We start from the raw sequence: 23,357 nt of genomic DNA, 5'->3' as shown, positions 1-23,357 counted from the left end.
TTGTAGCACACATACAAAAGCAGTCTCTTGGTTCTCTTTGGCAAAGTTTGTGAGCACTTGCATGCTGTAAAAACTTTTCTTTTTCCCACACTGGCAGTACAACAAATCAAAAATTATGGGCTGCTGAATTGCAAAAGACCATCTCCAGGGACTGCAAATATGTTCTGCTGGCTTCAGAACAGTTGGTGGGTGTTTGCCTTTTTGTATTCATCAGACCTCAACATGCGCCATTTATCAGGTTAGTAAATTGACATGCTGAAACATAGTTCAGGTCATTTAAAGTGAAACAAGTGATGTTAACCTAAAACCTTGTAGAACTGCTGCCAGTCCCTGCAGACAGTACTAGGCTAGATGGACCAACCGTCTGTCTTAGGAACATAAGAAACTATATTTTCTTTAACTATAAAGCGGTATAGACATTAATAATAATAGTAGTAGTAGTAGTAATTAATAATAGTCAAAAGCAAATGTTTCTTTGAGAATGGATTTGTTCATGTTTAATATCTGCTTTTAAAATAACGGAAGTCATTTGCTAGTGGCAGGAGAAGCACTGTCTTGTTTGACTATAATCTGAAAACCCTAATAAACAATGGTTGGTTACAGATAGGTAGCCGTGTTGGTCTGCCATGGTCAAAACAAAATAAAAAAAATTTCTTCCAGTAGCACCTTAAAGACCAACTGAGTTAGTTCTAGGTATGAGCTTTCGTGTGCATGCACACTTCTTCAGATACACTGAAACAGAAGTCACCGGACCTTTCTATATAGTGAGAAGGTGGGGAGGGGTATTACTCAGAAGGGTGGTGGGAATGGGTGATTGGCAGATAGCTGCGATGAGCCTGTTGACGACTCTTAACGACTGCAATAGGTCTGACAGGAAAAAGCAAGGGGTGAGAAGGTGAAAAATGGCTTTGTCATGTATAATGAGATATATATATTATACATTATACATGACAAAGCCATTTTTCACCTTCTCACCCCTTGCTTTTTCCTGTCAGACCTATTGCAGTCCTGCAATAGGTCTGACAGTCCTGCAATAGGTCTGACCTATTGCAGACCTATTGCTTTTTCCTGTCAGACCTATTGCAGTCGTTAAGAGTCGTCAACAGGCTCATCGCAGCTATCTGCCAATCACCCATTCCCACCACCCTTCTGAGTAATACCCCTCCCCACCTTCTCACTATATAGAAAGGTCCGGTGACTTCTGTTTCAGTGTATCTGAAGAAGTGTGCATGCACACGAAAGCTCATACCTAGAACTAACTCAGTTGGTCTTTAAGGTGCTACTGGAAGAAAATTTTTTTATTTTGTTTTAAACAATGGTTGGTGTTACAGATAGAGACATGCCCTTTGCTATTCTGGTTCCATTGCAAAAGATCGTGGCAGGAATTAATTGAAGCATATGGGTTTGAAGCTGAAGTAGGAACCTGGTTAATCTTTGTAGTTGCAGAAGTCTAAACTTGCCAGATTGCCATGGTAAATTGGCAGAAGGCTTCAGTGCCAGTATCCCTTGATAGTACATTGCACGACTGTTGAATTCTGCTCATTTGTTTCCATGCCAGTTCACCAACTTCCTGTCTGAAAAATAAGAATTATGCATAAGTGATTTGGCAGGAGAACTTCTGAAAAATGAGTAATAATTTGCTTTCTTCCAGCTGCCACAAATAACAAACATAGGCACATGCAGGCAAAGCAGCATAATTTAATCTTAAAAAATTAAATTGTTTTAAACATAATTGAAGCTGGTAGAAGCTCTTGCCAAGATTTTGAAAACTCAAATGAACTTATTTTACATTTCATTCTTAGGGATGTTGCCGTTGATACTGTAAAGACTGGCATGGGAGGAGCTACTGGTAATAAAGGTGCAGTAGCAATTCGAATGCTGTTTCATACTTCCAGCCTTTGCTTTGTATGCAGTCACTTTGCTGCAGGACAGTCACAAGTCAAAGAGAGAAATGAGGATTTCATGGAAATATGTCGAAAACTGAGCTTCCCAATGGTAAGGAATAATTCAGTCTCTCATTTTAGATAGAATTGTAGAGTTGGAAGGGACCCTATACCTAAAAACATACTTACTCCCAATATGTACATCTATCCACTTCTTTTCCATAGTTGTATTTAATTTATTTCCATTATGTTTTACCTCTATGTTGTTACCTCTGTGAGATCAACAGTCAAGATTCATCATTTTTATGACGTTAGCACAATATACTTCATCTTTATGGTGACGGCATTATGATAGAGATAACATTTTAAATTTCCAGATGCAAGTCTATAGTATAAATTCTTCACATGAATTTGATAAATTTCTAACTCATTTTTGTTTGTAGTGTGTTTGCAGCCCATGATTGCACTCATCCTTACAACTTGATGAGGCAGTCTGAGTCATCACATAATAACTTTACCAGAGTTTAAAGAATGAACATTCTTATTAATGCTCCCCTTCATAAAAGGCACTGTGTAACAGGACTATACTGCATGTCGCTCTCTTTGAGCCTGCTTGTCTCAAAGGTTTATACTGAGGAGAAATGATGGGATTATGATGAGCTCTTAGGGGGTATTAAAATGTAAATAACAATAGTAACTATGGCTTTTTAGGTAAAGACTGACAAAATACGGATTTTACTCATTTTTACAAAGCTGTAAATACAGGTGTCATTTTATTAAACTAGGGGTAGCACTTGGGTTCATAATTATATTTAGTTGGAGTTCTTTTTTTTTCCTTTTTCAGGGAAGAATGCTGTTTTCTCATGACTATGTATTCTGGTGTGGTGATTTCAATTACCGTATAGATCTTCCTAATGAGGAAGTAAAGGAACTAATTCGGCAACAAAATTGGGATGCTCTCATTGCAGGCGATCAACTTGTTAATCAGAAAAATGCTGGACAGGTAACATCTCAGGTTTCCTTTAGTGAGGTGTTTGTTCTGATGTAGAACCTGATATAGAACTTGACAACCTTCATGTTGGTATGCTTCCTGGCTGGAGGCAGGTTGAGCTTCCATTACCTATTTGAAGTGCATTCATGCACTCACACATCACTACCACCACTCTGCTCCGTATGTAGAGTGGCACATCTGACTGCCATGCCATGTCTAGTTTCATTCATAATCCTCTCACCAAGTAATCTGATGTGCATAGAACATGTAGCAGATCATTGAAAAGGATAGGTCACAACTCTTCTCTCTGACATGCTCGTTCTTTGGAGGGAATTTTTTTTTGTAGGGAAAAACATTGTCTTGTAAGTCCCAAGCAGGTACAGCCCAGACAGTTCATTCCGAGCTAGGGCTGTGTATCCCATAGAAGATGGGGTTTGTAGGAACTGCTTTAATTCATAGGTTCCAGTCTCCCTAGTTACACAACATTTTGTAGCACTGTTTTGCTTCTGGATTAGTCACAATATTAGGGGTCCATGTTGTAAAAGTGGACTAGAGTGTCTTTCACCAGGAAAGCTGAGATCAATTGTAGTGGATCTATATAGCCATCATATTGGTCTGCTGTAATGTGTTCTGTGTGTGTGGTCTTTTGACTAACTTCTTAGAAGCTTTAGCTGTTGGGGCCATATGATAAAGTTGCTGCAGACTTACCATATGTGTTCCTTACAAGCTGTATATCAGCTAAAGTTTTATTCAATTTCCTACAGATATTTAGAGGCTTTCTAGAGGGAAAAATAGCCTTTGCTCCTACATACAAATATGACTTATTTTCGGATGACTATGATACCAGTGAAAAATGCCGTACACCAGCCTGGACAGATCGTGTACTGTGGAGGAGAAGAAAATGGCCTTTTGACCGATCAGGTCAGATAATAATATTGAATATTAACCAGTGCAAAGTGATAAAACAACTTTTGATAGGACAGTAGTATGATTTTTAAACATTCAAGTTTTTATTTAATACTGAAATAATTAAGTTGTTCATTTATTAGGATATGGGCTATAGTAGCTAGCCATGCACAAAATACTAATTTTCTGCAGAATTCATGGCCATTTCACCTTTTTGTACATGGATATGCTTGCCCAAATTAATGAAAGGTATATAAAGTACTTTGAACACTTGAAACGAGCTATATAAATGCCAAGTCTGACGTACAAATTATTCACTTTTCATATATTCACTCTTCACACTTGCTGCAGCCCATGTGTAGACTTGTGCAGTCTTTCTTAAAGAAGCAAAAACAAAGGCCCAATATTCTCCCAGCAAGCAGTTAAGGGAAACATACAGATTTTCTTCTCATTTGAAGAGGTGACCTTTATTTGAGTATAAAATGAAATATAAATCTCCCCTTCCCACAGGCTTCTTCTCCCCTTCGTTTGTTTATATTCTGACTATTATAGCACATTCATATAATTTCTTATATGACTTTTGTAGCGGAAGACATGGATCTTCTTAATTCCAGTTTTCACGATGAAAGTAAACATATTTACACATGGAGTCCTGGAACTTTGTTGTATTATGGAAGGGCAGAGTTGAAAACATCTGATCATAGGTTTGGAGTTGGCCTTTTGTAATACCTTCTAATATTTTAAAAATCTATTTTTGATGCTGCTCAGCCATTGATGTGCATCCTTTATTTATGTTTTTGCAGGCCTGTTGTTGGGTTGATTGATATAGATATCTTTGAAGTTGATGCAGAGGAACGACACAAAATTTACAAGGAAGTGATTGCAGTGCAGGGACCACCTGATGGTACTATAATGGTCTCTATCAAAGGGTCTTCAACAGAAGAGAACTATTTTGATGATGGCTTGATTGATGAACTTCTTCAAAAGTTTGCAACTTATGGTGAAGTTATACTCATAAGGTTAGAGCCACTTCATTTCAAGGACATTTTTGTAGAGGACAGCTTGGGCATGCCCCATCTTCATTGTCTCCTTCACAACAAACAGGGAAGAGAATGTTGGTCACTTGCAATGCAAGTTCCTTCTGGTGTTTGTAGGAAGCATTCAGTCCTCACCAAACCTAGTCACTGACTCTGATACTCATTTTGGCCATAGCCCAACTGTGCTCCAACATGTGCTAGCAGATACCACTTTCCCTTTTTGCCTTCTTATAAGGTCAGACTCTTAGGTGTACTCTATTCTTCAGCTTGGCCACTGGCCAGAACTGAGGAGGAGCCTCTGAATGAGGCCTAGTCTACAAAGGTAGGTAAAGTTATCCTTGTCTGTCCTGGGGAATACCATGTGTTAAGCCATCCTGGATGCCTCCTGCACCCAAACCAAAAGGAGCTTTCATGACAAGTACATCCGAAGAACAGTTGTAGTCCTGAAGTTGTAGTTGTAGTCTTCAAGTTGTAGTCTTGAAGAATTCAGACATCCGAAGAACAGTTGTAGTCTTGGGGGGTGGGGGACAGAAATAGCATGGTTAATCTAAGGAGGATTTGTAAGTGAACCCAAGGGGAAGGCAATGGTGACTTTTTGAATAAAGGGTTACTTGACTCTGGATGGGTTTTTTTTTGGTGCTAGTTGGAGGGTCAGGACCTTCAAGAACAGCAAAATGTTACCCTGATTGTATCAGGATACATGAACTTGAGCTTTTGATTAGAAAACTTCTTGGCCCAAGACACACAGGACCATGATGCAGTTTTGTGCATGTCAGTAGGGTATGGTGAGCAATCCTGCAAAGGCACCCTGTACTAGATAATCAGCTCTTACCAATCTTTGTATTTGAGACCACAATAGAAACTTGGAGGCAAGGTGGGTGCTCAGTGACAGGAGTATAAATGTTGGCTTTATGATTTGTCATTTTAACATTGGCTATATTTCACAGATTTGTAGAAGACAAAATGTGGGTGACATTCTTGGAAGGGAGCTCTGCTTTAAATGTTCTTAACATGAATGGCATTGAGGTAATAAGCATTTTTATGTGTAGCCTGCTAACTTGCAGTGTTTTATGCATATTGTGATCTTTTACTTATTTTTCCCCCCCTCTATATATATATATTTATAAAAGGAATTCTGTATCACTATATCGTAAAATATCAGGGGGGTGTACAATGCTGAAACATAAAATATCATTAAAACAATACAAATAATCAGTAAACTGTCTGGCTAATATTTTTTATTAAAAAAAATCAGGCAACCTGAAGCAAAAGCATTTGTAGTGCTTTGTGGGGCTTGCAGAGAACAATCATTTTCTTTCCCACCCTGCTGTGTTACATAGTGCTAGAAGCCTCAAGTTCAGGACTTTCAGCTTTGAAACACAGTGCTTTATTTCTATATAGCTGAAGTGGGAAACTATAGTTTGCATGGAGGAGAATTTTTGTACCTTCATGACCCCTCCCTCCTAATGCTCACCTTCAACAGGTCAGCCAGGCTAATTCCCTCCCATCTTTCTCCAATTTCCTTTTGTGTGTGTTTTTCCAACTGATACCTGTTTTTAATGGACACACCATGGTTCAACTGCTGTCAGCCATAGATTAAATTACTTGACTCATTGTCTGACCAACTTCCTGATCCTTTAACCATAGATTTTTTTTCTCACCCTGGATTGAAGTGAGAGCTGTCAACAGAGGATTGAAAAACATGTTTTTTTACATAGGTATGCTTGAGCAGCAGCATGTTATGTGTCCTCCATAAAAAGTTGCTGTCAAGCAAGTTACATCTTTGGCAGTCAGTGCAAAACTTTTCAGAAACAAGATGAGTTTATAAAATATTTTCTTAACTCTATGCCTTTTAACATTCAACACATTCTCACAGGGCTGTTCTGTTGTTAATTATTTAATGCACAAACTTAACCTGTGGATGAGTTTCAGGTTGAGCAAATTCAGCCTCCCATTATATCATGAGGAAGAATCTTACTTCTGTTTTCACTGTTAGAATTAGAATTATGACTTATATTTGTAGTTTTTTTAAAGTAGTTGCACAAACCATAATCAATAATTATATTAATTATTCTCTGATTTGTTTGAAATTCAGCTGCTTGGGAGGACAATCAATATTAATTTGAAAAACCCAGATTGGATTAAAAGCTTGGAAGAAGAGATGAGTCTGGAGAGAGTGAATATTGCCTTGCCTTCATCAACAAGTTCCACTTTGCTTTGTGAAGATGTGGAGGTTTCAGCAGACTATGATGATATGGAAGGTTTGTCGAAGTCAAACTTAAATCTATACTCGAACTAGGTTTCATCCATTATGCATAATCTTACATTATAAAAGTTTGATTATTGATATTTTGTAGGAAAGTGGTAGCAGCTCTAGTAGATTTTTTTAAAAAAGCTCTGTTGACTTAATAATATTTTACTTTGTTTCAAGGTGATGTTGATGATTATAGTGCTGAAGTAGAAGAAATTCTTCCACAGCATCTACAGCTAGCAGGAGGTTCTGGTCTTGGAGCCTCACCTGCCTCTTCACCTCGTTCAAGCCCTTGTCAGTCGCCTACATTATCAGATGGGCCACCTCCAGCTCTTCCATCAAGGCCAAGCAGAGCACCTAACAAGACTCCTGGACCACCTACATCTTCTCAAGGTATTGCCACATCTTACCAATATCATGTCCATATGTGCATGTACTTATTTGTACATTCCATTAGATGCATGTATATGGATATTCAAATACAAAGTACCAAAGACTGTTGAAACAAAGGTCTTCAAGAACTTTGTGAGCCTGAGGGCAGTAACCATCTTATTGCTATGGTAACCTGCTCTGGGAGATTATTTTTGGCTGAAATAAACAACACTAATATAATGATTTAATATTCCATATTACAGTCATACAGAGTGTGCAAACTTCAAGGAAATGCTTTTTAGCCATTTATATTAAATACTACAGGTATTAACGGTACTACTGAAAAAAAAGTTTTACATACAAGGAAGTGTGAGCTTTATACTTGCTTGAGGAGATGGTACTTGCTTTCCTAAAAGAAATAACAGGATCTATGTACTGAGCTACTTTGAATAATGTAATGCGAAAAAATAGTTGTTATATAACTAGGCGTAAGAATGTTTGATTTTTTAAAATACCTCTGTTTATAAATTACTGTTGCCAGGTTCTCCAATAGATTTTCAACCAATTGCCCAACAAAAAGAGTCTACCCAAAGTTTGGAACCCAAACGCCTGCCTCCCCCTCGCCCCGGAGCACCTCCTGCTCGCCCTGCTCCACCACAGAGACCACCTCCACCAGCAGGTAAGCCGGTAAAATGTGAAAATAATACCTGAAGAAAGTTCTTCTATTGTTGGTGGTAAATTAGTTTAAATTAAGAATACTGTCGTTGTGACTGTGTAGAGGGTTTTGGGAGCTTTGTCTTCTGTTTGTACATAACCACGGCTTGCTGTGCCTTCTGAACTGACAAAACCATGGTTAATGGTAACTATGGTTTGTTTGAAATAACTTTGTAACCCGTGGTTTCAAACAAACCAGTTAACATTTTTTTTTTTTAATAATAATTTTTATTAAATTTTTAAACAATAAACAACGTACATGAAAACATATTCTTTTTCAATAACCACATTTCATTCTCATCTTTGGACTTCCTCACAACTCTTGTTCCTGCACTCTAAACACATAAATTTTCTAGCAAATTATTTACTTATTTCGATTTATATTATGTAATTGTCCAATATTAAGTCTCAAATTTTAGAATTTAAATCACTCTTATTCTTTAAATCTTAATTCTAAGATATTATTTATCCAAAATTTGTCTTATCTCTCCTTTGCATTTATACTTATATTCCTTATAACTAATTTATTGGAGCCATATCATTACGAATCTTACATCTTTCTTAACATTCATATAATTTACAATGTTTTTGTAAATAGTCCTTAAATTTCTTCCAATCCTCCTCCAAACAAACCAGTTAACATTAACCACAGCTTTGCCAGTTTGGATGACACAATAACCTGCACTTAAGGAAAAACAGAAGCAAAGACTTCCAACCTGTTTCTTTCCTTGTCACCACACTGGAGGAAGGGAGGGGGGAGTGCATGACCCCAAGACTCATCTACATTTGTTCTTATCATGTTAAACTATGTTTTAGCCTGCTGAATACAGCCACTACTACCCTATCTATTGATGCTTTTCTAGCTCTCTGTCTATAACTTTGAGTATGAAGGTCTCGAAGACTATATAATTACAAACAGTGCATTTATTGTTCCTGATTCTTGATTTCCTTTGTCTCATGCTTCTCTTTCAATTCATACTTTTTATTTATTGCTGCATCTGCTTCTTACTCTTAAGGAGGTAAAAGTCCTGCCCCTGCTAGAAAAGAATTTGGAGGTAATGTTTGTGTTCAAATATGACTTAAATAGTGGGCAAAATATTTTGTGCTAATTTATAATATATTTCTTTGTTAACACTTTTGTTGATATCCAGTCTTAGTCATTCATATTCACAGAAGCTCCATTTAAATCATTGGACTTGAAACGGGGCTACTCTGAGTAAGAGTGAGTTGGATATCATTCTTTGTTTTTAACAAAGGCTTTATGACACAGTTTTAGTTTTAGAATGCTTTTATTTTCCTAAAAGTAGTAAAGTTACCTATGGGCTTTGAAATGTTAAAGATCGTGCTAAAACCGTAGTAATATGCCTGATTAAATATGAATTACAAATGTGAACAAACCTGTAACTGAGATTATATGTGGAGGACAGGAGGAGGTACACTGGTTTGTTCCAAAAGCCTGGGTGAAAAAAATAGTTTTTGCCTGGTGCCTAGTAACATATGGTGCCAGGTTCACATCCCTGTGGAAAGTAGGGAAAGGCATACTGAAATTTAGTTCACAGTTAGGGTCCTGACAAAGAAACACAAGTTCTTAAACCTGTACTTTTATCTTGTTTATGATTTAAATATGACTGTATCAATGAAAAATAAAATGAAAGCTATTTAATCTTTCTAAATGTGAACTTTATGCTTGCTTATTTCCCCCTCAAATCGCAGCAATATACTGTTTGAGTTGATCACTTTATTCAGAACAAAAGCCTTGCAATTCTGTTTTTTCTTACATTTCCTTGCCCTGCTGCATGGCCGATATACTGCTTTTCTGCTTTTCTCTGATAAGGTCTTGGTGCTCCTCCCAGTCCTGGTGTAGCCAGGAGAGAAGAAGGTAATGAATTTTCCTCCTGTCAACTGTATATGCAAATATTCACGCACAGCTGTCCTGACTTTCTTGCCTGAGGGTTCCTATTTGTACTTTATAATTTTCGGTGTTAACTTATTGAGATAATAATTCAGTCATGACAAATGACGTCAAATTTGTTTTTGTTTTTTTAAGAAAGCACTAAATTGCAAGTGCTAAATTGTGTGAGATCAAAACTTCTATTGAGTCAATAGTCAGGCAAATGTGAATATGCTTTAGGCATGTTTCTTCTGAAAATGTACTAGTTTTTGTTGAGAAAGTGAAAACCACATAACTATGGTTTAGATTAAGCATTGAACTGTCAGATTAGTCTCCTTGTAAGCACTGGAGATATTCAGCCTAATTTGGAGTCAATTTGCTTTTTACTTGGAACCATTGATAAACAATTCTGTAAATCAGTTATCATATTCACAGTGCATCTAAGGTGATCATTCATAGAGGATTCCTAACAATTAGGAGCATTTCATTCTTCTAGCATCATGCTATGCTGAGGGAATAAAGCATGCAATTGTTATGCCATTAAAGACTATCAAAACATAGTGTTAAAAATACAGATAGGTACAGTAATGTAAACATTTGAATTAGGATGTCTGCAACTTTCTCATCTAAATATAAAATCACGTATTTGTAAACCTAAATATTCACTAGTATAAACTGATTTATTTGTTTATTTTTGTTCTTATTACAAAGCTCAAAAAAGCCCTGGGCCACAAAGAAGAGACATAGGTACTATATATTGAGGTTAAATACTTAATTACAGAGAATCTGGATTTTGAAATATATTCTAAATTAGTGACTTCTTTCTGTTTCTGCAGCTCAGAGTCATTCGCCATCTCCAGCTGGACCTACAAGCATAGGAACTAGACCGGTAGGCAATCAGAGCTTGTGATGTGGTTGTGATATTGTGATCCTGTGTTTGGGTTTATTAACTTCAAAGTTTGTAGAAGAGAATGTGATGAAACTTTATCGTGCAATCTTTTGAAATAATGGTTCGTATTTAGTGATACTAGCCAAGGAATCCTCATTTTCCCTATAAGACTTCTAGGATCTGTGTTATTTAATTTGAATCCCAGCACTAAGATTTCAGGATTTAGCTTTTCCCATTTCCCTAAATATTAAGCTATTAAAATATTTGACCTTGATTGCACAGTCATTGCAATCTGAAGTGAACTGAACTTCCATTCACAGGCAATTGTAAGGGTTTACAAATTGTAACCATATTGCATCTCTGCACCTAATGCATTTCAGACTATTCCTCCCCGAGCTGGAGTCATTAGTGCACCACTAAGCCACGTCCGTCCCCCTGTGGGGAGACAAACACCTGAAGTCCAACCCAAGCCAGCAGAATCACCAAGAGGTAAATTGTTTGTTTTTGCTTTACTGTAGTTATCATGCAGTTTAGTGGTGAGACCTATATAATACAGTCTACTCTTCCCACTTTCCCAGAATTGGTTCTGTGACAGTGTCCTGTTCACATCTCTTTTAGAATTAATGTCAGTTTCTTAGCATCACATAACATAGGTGGTTCAAGGTTGCTAATGGAATAAAGTCTCAGTCATGCACTTAAAGCAATTTTGTGAACTATAGGTCTATTATACAGAGAAGATTTTAGAATTTTTGTAGCCACTTCTGGGCAGTACTTCTGTTTTTAAAATACTGCAAGAGAATCTGCTTATCCATATGAATGGAAATAATTACAGATCCTTTACCCATGGGTACACAAGTATTTCAGAGGTATAGAATGAAATAAACAGAATGAACTAGATTAATGAGCAACCTCAGGAAAAATTTGTTGCTGACTACTTTGAAGATGTTTATTACAGCTAAAGATAGTAGTTTTCACCCCTACTGTGGCATGGCTACATAGTGTGTGATCAACGACATGAATGGTTCTTAACCTCATGGTAAATACCAGATATATATGCTGTATTCAAATGTATGCACCTCCTACTTCCTTAATGTGTGAAGACTATCTCTGCTCAGAACCTAAATAACTGTGACATGAGTTCTGTGAGCCCAATGAGACTTTAGATCTGATGTTCTCAAGGAGCAGTTCCCTTCATGACAAACTGCTTTTGAAACTGATGTGAATTTCAAAAGCAGATTGTGATATCAGAGGGGCCTGGCTGTTCAAAGGGGGCAAAGATCCAAATTAGTGTAAGTTCTTGAATGAACAGCTCTTTTAATCCAGCCCCCTGGCAGTTTTCCTGAACTGGGGTTACTCTTACATGTTTTGGTATGTGCAGTTCCATATATACAGATCATTTTTCCTATGGGATACCATCCAAGGGTTGAGACACTGACCACTGTCAAGAGAACTTTGTGTTAAGTGAGAAAATCTAATTCCATTAAAAATACACTTTCTGTGTATTTGCAGGATCCCCTCTGCTTCCTGAACCACTTAAGCCACAGGCTGCCATTCCTGTTCATTCCACCACTCAGCAGCCCCCTGCCCTAAAGATGCAGGAACCTCTTGTACCTATGACAGTAACATCTCAGACAGCTTCTCCACAAAACCTGGAAGCACCACCGCAGCCTCCCCCTCGTAGCAAATCATCCCAAAGCTTGCCTTCTGAACCCGTCCCTTCACAGAAACAAGTATGTATGCAATTCTTTTTAATACTTTATTTTTAGTACACAAGTACACTTACTTTAACAGGCTTACTCAACAGCAGCATTCACATGCTGATAACTTTTACATTTAAATGCAGTCGACTCACAACTTAAACACGTTTTACATGTGCTGTCCAGTTGAAATCACATAAATTAAACACACAGAAGGTGGAGAGCTTAAAAGCTCTTTTTTTTACAGGGTTTTTCCTTGCACAGAAAGAGCTTTTAAGCTCTCAGACTTGTTCACCAGGTTCTGGAAGGCTCTTGCAAGATCTCATAGTGTCATCCGAGTTCCCATGAAATCTCGTGAGAGCCTCCCTGAGCTTGGTACACAAATCCCTGAGCCCAGTAAGCAAAATATTCCAAGAGTCTCCCTAAGCTTGTGGGGCAAGACCTGTTTGGTGTGCCAGCTCTGGAATGTAAGATTGTTCGTGTGGAAGCGGTTCAACTATACACGAGTTCAGATTTATGCGTCATCCCCAGAACATAATCCCTGTGTTAGATGCAAGTCAACTTTATAGAGCTATGGAGAAGAAAACACAAATGAAACATATTAAACCAACTATTAAAAAATAGTGCTGTGTATTTTAGCTTTCCTCTTTGTGGTTGTTAAAATTCATACAGATGTTTGAAATTTGAAATTTGAAGGTGGCGGTCTAGTTAGCGTGATACGCTTTTACTTTGAGACACTTTCAGATCTGTTTATATTGATGCAGCAATAAAACTGCTAGCACATTTGCAAAGCTAAGCAGGGTCTAGTATGGGGATGGGGAACTGTGTGTTGAGATTCCTGCATTGCAGGGGGGTTGGACTAGATGACCCTGGGAGATACCTTCCAATTCAACGATTTTATGATATTTTTGAAATTAAGTCCTACTGAATTTATTGGGACTTACATGCAAGTTAGTGTGTTAAGGAATCTCAGCCAGCACAGTTCTATACATACTCAGTAAAAAATCCTACTGTACAGTGAGGCTTACTCCTAAGCATGTCTGCATAGGATTTACAAACTTAGTTTCATAAAAAACACAATTAAATAGGAATGGATTCATCATATAGAGAGACTGGTTTAAATCATGATTCCCATTTTTTATTTACCTTTTTTATGAACAAACTATTTGGTTCCTGTAACAAAACATGTTGATTAGCAGCTAAAGAAGGCTTTTATGTTCCTTAGGAGAATAATTGAAAGGCTTGTTGTCATGCAGTCCACATGTCTGTTGCACTACACAATTATATATCTGGTTAGAATTGAAATGGGAGGAGACAAGTGCAAAATGAAAGTGTTTTTCTTTGCATCTGTACCCATGCAAGGTCTTCCTTGATGACTAGGACATACTTGGGAGCATAGGCTACTGAACTTAAAGGTTCTTACTTTCTAATGTCAGCATGTAAACGACTATAAGTATCCAGAACTTCCCAGAACAAAGGACCGATAGTTATTGGGCACAGTCGTGTGTGTGTTTCATGACATAGGAAGTAAATTTGTATAGCTTTTGGTTGATGAGTCATAAATACTCATAATCTAAGAAATGAACAAATTGCAGAGCTCAAATAATTAGAAGGCATAGACAGTACAAGTTCACTTAGGTCCTGGGACCATTGGGGAGAACAGAGCAATCTTGGAGCCAGCAGATTCTAGACCAGCTCAAACCTGCCCTTGGAACATCCCTAATCATAGGCCCATAGAGTTTCTAGGTGCCACTAGCCCAAAATTACCCCCACCTCTGCTGGCAAAGAGGCACTTCCACCCCATCCTAACACACTCCAGTTAGCAGAGCTGTGGTTGGGGATTGTCTAAAAGACATTAAAGTAGGTGCCAGGCAAACCTCTGGGAGGCCACTCCATAAGTGATAAGACATGGCTGAGATGGATATTATTCTTGTAGGCAGCTGCTATATCGCAGCCTAGGTGGTAAACAGATGTCTTAAGACATGGGTAGAGTTTAACATGTATTATGGCCAAGTTTCAACTGGACTAGCTTACTAACAATATATTAATATGGTCACACTTATATTCAAACTGACTTAACTATCCTTTCCACTGTTAGTAAGTTGGTAACTATCCTTTCCACTGTTGCTGCTTCTAAGTCTTACAAATTGGGTCAAAAAACCCTGCAAAATATTAGAAAAGATGTCTAATACTGAGCATCCATTTTCTTGGTGAAGTTAGAAAGCAGTTAAACACAGTCCTCTATACACTTTCCCCAAATAACCTGGTATGAATATATAAGAGGTATTTAGAGCAGTGCTAGAACAGTATTACTAGTTTATCCACTGGCAATCAGACATAGAAAAGTTTAACAGAATGTGTCAAAATGCAATCTCTTAGTAATGATTTGCTTCAGAAAGAGAGCTTTTGAGTCTTTGAAGCCAGTACAGCCTAATGTCCTCAACCTGCTTTTAAATCTGTAAAATCAAAAACCAATCCATGCAGTCCTTTGAACATGCTAGTCACTTACATGATTATCTCGCTCTCACATAGCAGCATGACTAAATGTCATCTGGAGCGGGTTTAAAATGTAGCCGCCCCAGTCATATGAATAGTCACTTGATCACTAAGGGTTGTATTCAATATAGCACTAAGTAGTTCCTTCAGTACAAGGAAATCCTTGCGCAGCTGAACTTCCCACCTCCTCACCCTGTGAACCGCCCAAATCTGTTCTAGGGGTTCCCCAACCGTCTAGAGCAGATTAGGAGAGGGCATGGCAATGCACACACAGGAGAGGGCGTAGTTCTGTTGCACTAGAAGTAATCCTTGTGCTGACGGGATGAGTTACTAGAGTACTGCCCAAAGGCAATATATTTTAAATATGCAAAATGCTTGTTGGGTATCATTGACTCAAACATAGCTTGCCAGTTGAGGCAGCTTTCTTTGTAAAATCAAAGCCAAAGTGAAGGACTATTGATATCAGCGGTGGCTACCCTACAGGTTTTTTGTACCCACAAGACCTCCAAATTTGCACCCCTCAAGGTCAACAGTTTTTACTTTTTATTGACTGCTCTCATATTGACAGTTTTTAGCTTTTTAACAACTGCTCTCATATGTCGCCCACTATGATGATGTGCTTTGCCTCCCGCAAAGTTGTCCATTTTATAAAAAAATAATTTAGTAATGAATGATAAAAGCTTTAAAATTAATGCAAAATAACAGACAGGAAAGCATTTTACACTTTGGCTGCCCCCAGTTTGACAAGCAGCCCCCGGAGGGTTAACTGTGGGTCAACGCGGCCCTCAGCCTGAACAAGATTAGTTTCCCTGCTTTATATCATAGCAAATCCAATTAGTACAGTAGAGTGTTTCTGCATGTATGTGTTATCAAAGTAACATCTAACACTCAATTAATGGGACAGACATAGTGCTGGGTCACTTTTGAAGCATTTTACTGTGGATTTCTTCCTAATATTTTCCCTTTGATGTCTGTCTCTTTCTCACAAGCAGGATCAACCATCAGGGTAAAAGGTACCTGACTCTTTACTAGTATTTTGTTATTTCCATCCATTATTTGTTCTCCATGAGTTGTAGCAAAAAAGATGTATGAACAATTTTGCTTCATACATCTGCACTTGCATTGAAATCACCTGCCTGCATATATAGGCAGACATGCCATAGTTTCATTCTTGCTTTCTGTAGCATATTATTGACATAAAGCACCTTATTTAGCTTGGTATGCTATGGCCTGTAGAGTAAGGGTTCTCAAACTGTGCCAAGTAAGCCTCTCCTTAAATAAAGAAAACAGCATAAAGAAGTTTTTTAAATAAATGTCTGATTGTTGCCAGCTTTCAAAAATCAGAGCGGAGGGTTCTAATACAGGACACTAAAATAGCTAAAAATCCACAAAAAAATGCCTTATGATGAAGTTGGAAACCTCACTTGCACCTCACCAAGAGGTCTGCCTCACACTTTGAGAACCACTGCTATGGGAAGTACTTAATTTGGTCCCATTTTCTGAAACTTTTAAACACTACTCAACCTTGATAACAAGACTACTTTATGAAACAAAATGAATATTGTGGCAAAAAGTGTAACATTGGTTTCAGCTCTCTCACACTCAAAAGTTCATGAAAAAAAGCTGCCCTTTTAGAATAAAATATATCTATTTCTAGTTTTAATATGAAGCTAGTTTTAAATTGGTTTGCTTCTGAATCGGTTGTGCAACTTACTAAGCACATTCAATTAAAACCTACAAAGCAGTGGTGCTGCTCTTTTGGGTCTTGGTATTTTTAAATTACACCATAAACATAGCATGCCATGTGCCATATGCAAAATTGCATTTGATGTACATTTATTCTGTAGTTAAACATGGTTATACTTGGACATTGACAAAATTGATTTATTATTATTTTAAGCAGGCTGTTTAGGTAAGTATAAAATAGATCTTCAGATTTAAAACTTTGTGTTTAGAATTGTTGAATATAAAACGATATAGGATTGGCGTATGTCTAATATGTAAAAACATGGAAATTTACTCTTACACTAGAATAGGCATAGTCACTCAGAAGTCAGTTCATTGGAGCTTACTCTTAGGTGTGTTTAGGATTATGGTCTTAATTACTGGAAGAAATGAAAATGTAGAATGTGTCTTAAATATGAGGAGAATTTTGATTCTATGTATAAGGGTACCCCCTGCAGTTGGGAAGCCTTCTTTTCATCCCCATGCTGGGTGAGGGAGCCAGGTTGGTGGAATTTGATTAAACATGGCAGCATTCTGGGTTGGGTACTGAACTTGCCAAACCCCTCAGGTGGATGTCATGTCATGATATTAACTTGGGTGTGTGTGTGAGGGGACATCCTCAAGTCTCTCTATTAGGACTGAGGCCTGTTCTTTTGTCTCCATTCTTGATAAGTTCTATTTCAGTTTAAAATGGTGAGAAATACTTTTGATTAGATTTATTAAGTTTATGTAACATTTCCCACAAATAACCAGATATTAGTCTTAGGAATTTCTGGTGAAGAGTCAACTGGAAGACATTGAGTGCATATTAGCTAAAATACTGAGATTCTTCCCAGAGGAGAAAAAGACCTATCCATCCTAACAACAATAAATTTATTATGTGTACCCTGCCCATCTGACTGGATTGCCCTGAACAGAGGCAGGGCAGAACTGGAAGGCTTCTCCCTGTCAGAAGAGGAAAAAGACTTGAAAGGCCCTGCCCATCCAGTTGAGTGGGAGAAATCAATTTATTCACTGAATGTCCTCCAGTCCACTGGCAAATGAGTTTTGAACCAACTTACATGGAAAATATGCAATAAAAATTCATTAAAACAAAACAAACATACTAAGTGTTCATCTATAAAAATTACCCGATTACATAAAATAACCACAACACCCACATAAGAACCGCCAAAAATAAATGACCAAAAGCTGGGCCATTAGCACTGTCCAAATGCCTGGGAGAATAAAACACCTCTTGCCTTGTGCTTAAAATTTATCTGGAAGTTCAATGAAGGGCAGGATTCAATTCATGAGACCTGCCAGCAGAAACCCTGTGCACAGACTTTCTTGTGTAATGGGGCTTTCCTCCTGCCATGCTCCCCTTTTGGCTTGGGGAGGGTATCGAGAGAATCCCCAGAATAGCACACAGGGGGAGGAGAAGGGGGATCATTGAGTCTGCCAAGGCAAAATACTTGCCCTGACAGAATGATGGCCTTAGCGCAATGTTGAATTTCTCCCAAAATTTTCTATTTTGGCCCAGTAAAAAAAAAATACAATTTATAGTATTTAAAGAAAGTAGTGCATAGAAATTGGGGAGCCATTTTAAAACATAGAATGTTACTAACATTTTCATTGTGATAAAACTTCATAATAACATCATCCATTTTTGCATGTGAAAGTGACTACATTTAATTATTTATATACTATTTTAGTTCTTCAAGTAATAAAGCATAATGGTTTTTCCAGTAGAGATGTACTGTTCTTTTGTGTTCAGAAATCTGAAACATTACAATTGTATCAGTTAATAGGGAGATAAATAAAATGCTTTGTAGGTCTACATGTGTCTATTTTGCCAATGAAAGGGTAGTGGGGGTTTTAAAAAATATTGATTATAAAATAAATCGAACAGGACCTTTAAAATAAGAAAGCAAGCATAAAGTAAATTAGGAAATGCAAGATCCACTGTTTATGCCATGGACAATGAAGAAATGCTGTTTCACAGCCAAGTGACATGTTTGAGCACTTTATTTACTTTTCAGATTAGAGCAAATGGAGTTCATGCCATTCAGCTTGAAACACAGCTAAACAATGATCCTTTTGAAGATCTGTCCTTTCAGCTGCTTTCTGCATCCAAGATTCAGTCATCATTCCGAATGTCACCGGTTGTACCTTTAAACCAAAAGAAGCTGACAAAGTTGCCTTCTGCAACAGACAATTTTAATACTTTAAGTAACATAAATTGCATGCCAGCAATGCCACTTATTCCAACATATAGTAAACATGAAGAACGTATGTGCAATTCTCCAAATCCATTTGCTCCCAGACTAAACAGCACAAATCCATTCACCGAAGAAACTATTACTGCTGGAAATCCATTTAGAACAGAAACCCAAGAATCTGGAGCTACTTCACATTGTTCAACAGAAGGACCTGCTGCTTATCCTTTCCCACCTCTTCATAAAAGCAAGGCCTCGTTTTATGTTAATGCATTTGAAGACAATTTCAGTTTGCAAAACACATCTTCTATAGCGAACAATGTAAAACCAAGAGGATGGGTAACATTTGATGAAGAGGGTTGTGTGATGAAGTTAAAGTCACCGGACAATCACACTGAGTTAAAAAGAGCAAGTTCCATGAAAGCAACTTCTTTTCCAAGTTCACTGGGCACTGAACAAAATATATTTGGCTCAGGTTCTGCCATTTACAATGACTGGAACAGAAGCTCTGATTCTTTCTGTCCTTTGCCAGCAAGACCCCCACCTGCACCTCCTGTACCGCCCAGGTCCAATAGCACTAAATCAACTGCAGGCCCTTCCCAGGTACCTAAGGTTTTATCAACACAAGATTTTACTGAAAGATAAATTCTTTAACTTGTTTGCTAAGAGTATTATCTCCTAGAATTGGGCATTGATGTAATTCTGTGTGCAATAGTTTTGTCAGATGCACTGAACTTTAAATATGTCACTATGTACAAAATTTAAAGGTGTGTGTGTATATATGGTATTTCACAAAGCTAATTCCACATGTGATTTTATTATGCCACTACTAATAGGGCACAATGCAGGGAAGTTTATGCATATTTAAATCCCATTTTAACCCACAGGACTCAAGTTAAAAATTAGACGTTCCCACCAATTAATTTAAATACAAAACATGAGCACCGTTTTATCCTTTTAGTGCACATAAATTTATTACAAAATATTTTAAATACTATTTTAAATACCCTCCTGACTGGTAGAACTTAGAGTCACTTCCAGTAGCCGAAAATGGTATATTTATAAGTATTTACCAAAGAACTGCCAAAGTTTAATTAATGACTGTTTAAGGGTAATGTTGGGGAAATGTTATATACCAGAGGTTTATGAAGATTTGTAATGGTGAATTCCACAAAGAGTCGAAAGATTTTTTTAAAAGTACACAGCATATAGTAATATATTTTACCTGCAACTGCATATGTACTATTGTTTTGCACACATGGGAAATATTGTGGTCACTTATAATCCAGTTATTCAACTTTTGCTTTGGATACTACTATTAAGGAACTTTCATTTCAGAAAAATATGAATATTTGCTTTTTAACTTGAAGAGCAGAATTTCATGACTCAATACAATGTAGTCAGTTTTGATACAAAAATCTGAAGTAATCTGCTATGTGGTCCATGCATTTCAGTTTTGTTTGCATCCTCCCTTACTATGTATAGAGGTGCTTGTGTCTGAAATTGGGCTTCAACAGATAGTTTTTGTACTGTTCTGTAAAGCTTTTTAGATGCATCACTGTTCTCCCCACAGACAGAAGCTGTCAATGCCACATGTGATATTTATGGAGGCTAAATCTGTTCCTGTTTGCACAATGCTTTGTAAACTTGCAAATGATCCTGTCCCCCTTGGTTTTTGCAACAAATGTCATTTGTAGTATTTTGGTGTCATGAAGGAAACACTAGTGTTTTCAATGATACGTCATTAGGCAAGCTATAGATTCTCTTATACATATTGTCACAGCTATTTATATTGATTGCTTTTTTAAAAGCTTGTGAAAAATCTTTTTTTGAGAAGGGCCTCGCCAAACCTGTCTGTTCTTCTGTTGACTGTCAGCAAAGTCTCTGCCTTTTGGTAGCATCTAAGTGAAGCACAGCTTTCCATGGAGCAGCAAAAATAAAATTACATTTCTAAATTATTTACTACTATCCCAGCATATTTCTATAAATCATCCCAGCTAGCAGTGCATAACCATTATCTACAGTTGGATAGATAAGTAAATACAGTGACTTCTGTATTGTGCTTTTACAGTGAAGTTCATTTAAAAGTACTTGTACATCTTAAAACATCAGTGGTACTATAACCTTTGTGCTTCAGTATGTGATTTAACTCGTTAAAACTCTGATTATTAACATCTGTGTGATAGTGCTTTGGAATAATCTTATGTTAGCAAAACAACTGTGTTCTGGAAAGTTAGTGCAAATTACAGTTCAGTGATATGTAGACCTTGTTTAGATTTTTATTTTCAATTATTACAGTTTTTCTATAACATATTTAAAATACAAGCCCCCATACACCTTCAATAGATTACAGAATCTGGCAGCAAAGTACCACCAAAATTGCAACAAAGTATCTAAAAGCGTAGGATAAATTGTTAATCATAATATATTGCTAAAAGTAATTTACTAGTGGCGTCAAATTTACAAACTATGTAAAAAAAAAAAAGCTATATCTTTCATGGAGTGTGTTCCCTGTGGCAAGTTGCTTTGTTAATGTGTAACAAATTATTGCTTGTGGTACACAATATTTGACTATATCCAATGCAAAATGACAGTATTAACTCAGTGGTCTACAATATTCCATACATATCCTGTGAAATGTGGTGTTGCATTAATTAAATAAATATATTGATCTTTCAGAATATAATATCCATTAATTGACTGTGTCAAGATTTGGTTTTCTCTTGTGGCCTGACATTCTCAAATGTGCAGCCAACTTGCCCCTTTAGGAAGGGACATAGATTTTTCCTGCAAAGAAAAGCTTAGTTGGTTGGTTGTTTTAAAAAAATTCAGATGCTCACATCTAGGGTGACTGCACCATGCTCAGTTGCAGAGCAAATAACAGAGGTGCCGGGGAGAGAGGGCAACCTTTTATTGTCATGAGGTATTCTTACTCAATTCACACATCTTTGGACTGGTGGACAGAGGCCTAGGTATGGCAGCTGGCAGCCCAACAGCTACCTGGGTCAGTCTTAAGCTGTATATGGATTAAGACCAGCCCTGTGAATGGAGCTTAGAAACTCACTGGGACCCACTGTGGTTGTTTCAATACAGGCAAGGGTAAGATCTCTTCCGTGATTCCTGTTGGCAAGTAAAGCAACTGAACTGCAGTGTTCTGGAGCAGCTGCATTTCCTGAACTGTCTTCAAGGGAAGCCCCATGCAACGAAGTGCACTGCCAACCTCAAAAGACACTAGAGTGTAGATAATATTGGCTAGGCTACCTCTGGCCAGGAAGGGGTGGACGTCAACACAAACATGCCTCCTAGGCTTCCTGAGAGAAAAGTGAATAGCTCTCCCAGGCAGCGCACTTTGTCCCTTAAGCCGGAACGCACAACCCTTTCCAGAGTTGGTTGATCATCTATCTTCTTTTTCTTCCTTGGCGATCACTCATAGCCGAGCAAGATTGTCTTCATAAACACAGTTTTAACAGTGTTTATGTGGAGGCCAATTCTGGATCCACACATCCTTCCACAGTGGGGACATTGGTTTCCGGGCAGGAGTTGATCACGGTGAGGGTTTGCCAAGCGTGCCTTCCTCTTAGCACGTTTCTCCCTTGTGTCCTGAGTTTGAGTGTTTCCAAAGCCCATGACACCTTTGGTAAAGGCTGTTCTCCAATTGGAGCACTCACAGGCCAGTGTGACCCAGTTGTTGGTGTTGATCACCACCACCCTGCGCACATGAAATGCCCATGGATCCTTTTCTCTCCGCCGCCCCCTCCAACCCAGCCGTGCTGTCGTTCATTTTCACACACCTACCTGCTTCTCCCCATTTTGGCAAATGAGCATCTGAATATCTTTGCATTTCTAGAAAAGATTCAGGTAGGTAGCCATGTTGGTCTGACGCAATCGAAATATATATAAAAAATTGTCCAGTAGGACCTTAGAGACCAACTAAGCTTGCTCTTGGTAGAAGCTTTTGTGTGCATGCACACTTCTTCAGATCTGAAGAAGTGTGCATGCACACGAAAGCTTATACCAAGAACAAACTTAGTTGGTCTCCAAGCTGCTACTGGACAATATATATATATATTTCTAGAAAAGGACCGCCTGCGGCAGGAGGCCCGCACAGGTGCGCTCATCGACCTCGCTCCGCGGCCACGCTTCCCCCGAGCCAAGTGCTGCTCAGCGCTCCAGCCAAACCTCGACGTCCTCCTCCCGCTAGCAAAGCGCGCCTTAAGGAGGACGCGGGCCCTTTAAAAACGGCCCCGTTCTCGACGCCCCCTCCCTGGGGGCGGGCGGGGCTAGTGCTGAGTGACAGCGAAGCCGCG

General features: G+C 38.1%; 1 protein-coding gene and 2 long non-coding RNA genes across 5 annotated transcripts in view; 2 read left to right on the top strand and 1 right to left on the bottom strand.

Annotated features, from left to right (window-relative positions):
- Positions 1 to 21,736, top strand: part of SYNJ1 (synaptojanin 1) — a 48,808-nt gene extending 27,072 nt beyond the window's left edge. For all 3 annotated transcript variants that reach the window (XM_081859250.1, XM_081859251.1, XM_081859252.1), the window contains exons 16-32: positions 98 to 238; positions 1,803 to 1,995; positions 2,728 to 2,886; positions 3,639 to 3,795; positions 4,367 to 4,484; positions 4,584 to 4,799; positions 5,765 to 5,843; positions 6,913 to 7,078; positions 7,249 to 7,461; positions 7,982 to 8,119; positions 9,171 to 9,209; positions 9,989 to 10,033; positions 10,757 to 10,792; positions 10,882 to 10,934; positions 11,315 to 11,423; positions 12,444 to 12,664; positions 18,874 to 21,736. In XM_081859250.1, the coding sequence (XP_081715376.1) occupies positions 98 to 238; positions 1,803 to 1,995; positions 2,728 to 2,886; positions 3,639 to 3,795; positions 4,367 to 4,484; positions 4,584 to 4,799; positions 5,765 to 5,843; positions 6,913 to 7,078; positions 7,249 to 7,461; positions 7,982 to 8,119; positions 9,171 to 9,209; positions 9,989 to 10,033; positions 10,757 to 10,792; positions 10,882 to 10,934; positions 11,315 to 11,423; positions 12,444 to 12,664; positions 18,874 to 19,695 (2,905 nt within the window). In that variant the 3' untranslated portion in view covers positions 19,696 to 21,736. The remainder of the gene's footprint in view (positions 1 to 97; positions 239 to 1,802; positions 1,996 to 2,727; positions 2,887 to 3,638; positions 3,796 to 4,366; positions 4,485 to 4,583; positions 4,800 to 5,764; positions 5,844 to 6,912; positions 7,079 to 7,248; positions 7,462 to 7,981; positions 8,120 to 9,170; positions 9,210 to 9,988; positions 10,034 to 10,756; positions 10,793 to 10,881; positions 10,935 to 11,314; positions 11,424 to 12,443; positions 12,665 to 18,873) is intronic.
- On the bottom strand, positions 1,316 to 23,285 carry LOC309340499. Its single transcript, XR_014156039.1, has 3 exons — positions 23,157 to 23,285; positions 22,846 to 22,875; positions 1,316 to 1,574 (listed from the first exon to the last, which is right to left on the bottom strand). It is a non-coding gene; the product is annotated as an uncharacterized lncRNA (long non-coding RNA).
- LOC309340508 lies at positions 12,672 to 15,672 on the top strand. Its single transcript, XR_014156050.1, has 2 exons — positions 12,672 to 12,960; positions 14,160 to 15,672. It is a non-coding gene; the product is annotated as an uncharacterized lncRNA (long non-coding RNA).
- Positions 23,286 to 23,357: the final 72 nt, after the last annotated feature.

The sequence above is a fragment of the Podarcis erhardii genome, assembly GCF_964252035.2.
Source record: "Podarcis erhardii genome assembly, chromosome: 4".
Classification (NCBI taxonomy): Eukaryota; Metazoa; Chordata; class Lepidosauria; order Squamata; family Lacertidae; genus Podarcis; species Podarcis erhardii.
Note: the sequence above shows the minus strand (reverse complement) of the source record. Positions and strands in the feature narration are given on the sequence as shown.